The 3550-nt window shown below is 47.9% G+C and overlaps 1 protein-coding gene across 1 annotated transcript; it reads left to right on the forward strand.

The window, feature by feature from the left end:
• Positions 1–355: 355 nt before the first annotated feature.
• LOC6036828 (esterase B1) lies at positions 356–3208 on the forward strand. The gene is made up of 3 exons (XM_001846767.2): positions 356–514; positions 582–1079; positions 1955–3208. Exons 1-3 carry the CDS (start codon positions 443–445, stop codon positions 3158–3160), a joined length of 1776 nt encoding a protein of 591 aa, XP_001846819.2. The 5' UTR covers positions 356–442; the 3' UTR covers positions 3161–3208.
• Positions 3209–3550: the final 342 nt, after the last annotated feature.

Consider the following 3550-nt stretch of genomic DNA (forward strand, 5'->3'; position numbering starts at 1 on the left):
GTTTGAAATTGTTTTAAAATGAAATTTAGAAAAAAGAAATAATTCGAGACTTTCGAGAAACCCTGACAAGTCGAAGCTCAAATCAAAATTCATAAAATGTTGCATTCAAGGTCAGTTCCGAAAAAAAGTTGCCTCAAACTTCCTCCCTTAGTGAAAATTGCACATCACCAGCAAATAATTTGCATATATATTAAGTGCAGTTGCGTGTGCCAATCGCACAACCAGTCAATCTGACTTTATTAAATATATATATCAAGTCATTGAACTTCGTTCCGGTAGCACCGAAAAATGGTATGCAAATCGATCCATAACTTTATAAAAGGGCACGTGCCCGCGGCGGGCGCGTTCAAAAGTTACCACTCTTTCGCCGACGGTGGACCACCAGCTTGGATTACTTAATTTTTTGTGGCAGTTTAGTGACCGAACGCAAACCGCACTAGTCATGGTGATGCGAAGTTCTCCGTTGACGGGCTGGAAGAACGTCAGCACCGGGTCGGACGCGGAAGCTCATCGGGTTAGGATGCGGGTTTTTGATTTTTTTTCGGGAGGTTTCTTGGACTAATCTGCGGTTTTGGTTTTAGCCCCCCACTCGGATAGCGGTTCAGGTGGTCCAGGGGTACATCTACGGCGTGCGGGATATGCTTCCGAACGGGGACAACTACTTCTACTTCAAAGGGATTCCGTACGCGAAACCGCCGGTGGGGAATCTTCGGTTCATGAGCCCGGTGCCGATCGAGAAGTACGCGGTGTCCTACCTGGACTGTACCGCGGAACGTGGCAACTGCATGGGGATGGACGTGCTGACGAAGGAGATTACCGGATCGGAAGATGGGCTGTACTTGAACGTGTATACGACGAAGATTCCCCGGAAGAACGATCCACCGGTGAAGCTTCCGGTGATGGTGTTCATTCACGGCGGGGGGTTGGTCGGGGGTCACGCGGACAGTTCGATGTATTTGCCGAACTATTTGCTGCAGGAGGATGTGGTGGTTGTGACCGTCAACTACAGGTTGGGAGTGCTGGGCTTTCTGTGTCTACCGGAAGCAGGTGTTGAAGGCAATGCCGGACTCAAAGATCAGGTAGGTGTGGTAGAACTAGATATTCGTAGCTATTGTTAATTGCTTACTTGATCAAATCCAAAGACCGTACAGAAAATTTCCTAAAAATCTGACTTCAAGACTCAATCCAAAGGACTCAGTACACAAGTGTTCATGAAATTTTGAACCCCGAACAAAATGTTAAAATTCCATGACACGTTTTTGAAAAACGTACCATAAAATTATAACACTGGTTCGTGATTGAAAATTTCACGAACACTTATTCTCGATTTTGGGAACTGATTTTTATCCGTGCCTTATGTTAAATTATACCCATAAAGCTAAGTTTAAAATTTCACGTAAAAGTGGATTTTCTCCGGTTTTCTAGAAAAAAGTTCAAAATTTTATTGGCTTCTCTGATAGTTTACATGATTTCGAACCAAACTGCATTATGACCTCAAAATTGACGAAATTCCATTTAGGAGGGACTAGCTTCGAGCGGCAGTACAGTATTTGTTCGGTAACTGGGCTGAGAACGTAGCCCAGTCACCGAATGCAGCTCGCCAACTGGGCTGAACGAAAAATAACGAGGGGACCACCGATGCATAATATTTTCCTGATGAAATATAAAATTTAATTTTCTCAAATTTATTCACAATGCTTACTTTTCATATTTCTTTAATTGTGACTTGAAATTAAATAAAAGTTTGAAAAAACTTTTTTTCTTTTTTGAACAGGCTTTTGGCATCCATTGACCCCTCGGTCATTTCGGTTTGTTTTGGTTTGTTGACGTTTATCTGCTTTTTAACTGGGCTACGGCTCAGTTATCAAGCGCCCAGTTACCGATCAACCACAGTACTAATTACTAGTGTACTTGCTCATCAATACGGAACCTAATCCCACCGTCCCTTCCCCAGCGCATGGCCCTCCAGTGGGTCCACCAGAACATTGCCCAGTTCGGCGGAGACCCCGGCAACGTGACCCTCTTCGGCGCCAGCTCCGGTGCGATCGCGGTGAACTTCCACGCCCTGTCGAAGGAGTCCAAGAAGTACTTCCACAAGGCAATCATGCAGGCGGGATCGATCTACATCGAGTACGGCCACCAGGATCAACCGGAGGAAAAAGCTCGCAATCTGGCGCAGCTGCTGGGCTACACGCCGGAAAGCGATGCCGAGGTGTACCAGATATTGAAGAACGCACCGGCGAAGAAGTTGTTCGAACTGCAGTCAAAGGTGCTCACCAAGCGGGAGCAGAAGGTCGAGAAGCTGTTCCAGATTCCGTTTCTTCCGGTCATCGAGCGAACTCAGTCGCTGGACGCTATCATTACGCGACATCCAACGGAGATCATGATGGAACCGGACAGCATGGACATCCCGATCATTCTGGGGTATTGCGAGCACGACGGGATGATGGTGCTGATTGATGCTCTGAAGAATCTGAACGATTACAACCGCGAGCCGGAGCGCTTCATCCCTCGAACCTTGGACATTGACTACTTCACTCCGGCGGCGAATCAACTCGGTGAACAGATCAAGAAGTTCTACTTTGAAGACAAAGCCGTGTCCCGTGACACCTTACTCCAGCTGGTGGACTGCTTCACGGACAAGTACCTACTAGCATACCGGATCACCTCGGAGCTGTGGGCCAAGTACCAGCGCAAGACCCGCATGTTTGGCTATCGATTCGCGTTCGACGGACTTCTGAACAAAGGCAAAGCCATAACCTCGTGCACCTCGATGAAGGGAGCGGCCCACATCGACGAAGTGTACTACATCTTCAGCTCGCCGATTCTGAAGACGGAGGTCCCGAAGACCAACAAGGCGTACCGGATGCGCCAGACCATGGTCCGGATGTGGACCAACTTTGCCAAGTGCTCGGATCCGACGCCCGAGGGAGAGGACTCGCTGCCGTTCAAGTGGGAACCCGTGGAGAACATGCCGCTGGACAGTGAGGAGCTCAAGCAGAACATACTGAACATTTCGGACGAGATTCAGATGATGGAGATGCCCGAGAGGAAGAGGATGGACTTTTGGGTTGAGATCTACCGAAAGTTCAACGGACACGTTTCCAACTCCCGGATTCCGACCTGCGCCAAGGGCGTTGAGCAGAACAATAATGTGTGATGCCGTATTTTGTAACTCTAGATAACTTCAATAAATTTTGACTCGAAATGCCTCCGTGAAAGTCAATCGACTCCGTATCCATTTCCCAGCGTTAATTAATGACTCAAAAATCTGTTCGCCCCGAGGGGCGCACTCCGCAGATGTCCAGCAAAACTTCTGCATTGTTCAACCAATTACCGCTCGGCGCAGTGAGCAACGTAGCCATATCGGCTCTCATTACTTAAAGCGACTTATAGAGGTTTAAAACATTCCGCTTCGAGTCGAGACCGAAATTTTGAGGTTCGTCGCTTGTTGTTTTTTTTTTGCGTCGTTTCACAGATACCGGAGGGACATTCCGGGATCGCTCCGCAAACGGTAACGGACAAAGGGCACGCTGACAATGGAGTCGAA

This window comes from Culex quinquefasciatus, chromosome 3 (assembly GCF_015732765.1).
Source record: "Culex quinquefasciatus strain JHB chromosome 3, VPISU_Cqui_1.0_pri_paternal, whole genome shotgun sequence".
Classification (NCBI taxonomy): Eukaryota; Metazoa; Arthropoda; class Insecta; order Diptera; family Culicidae; genus Culex; species Culex quinquefasciatus.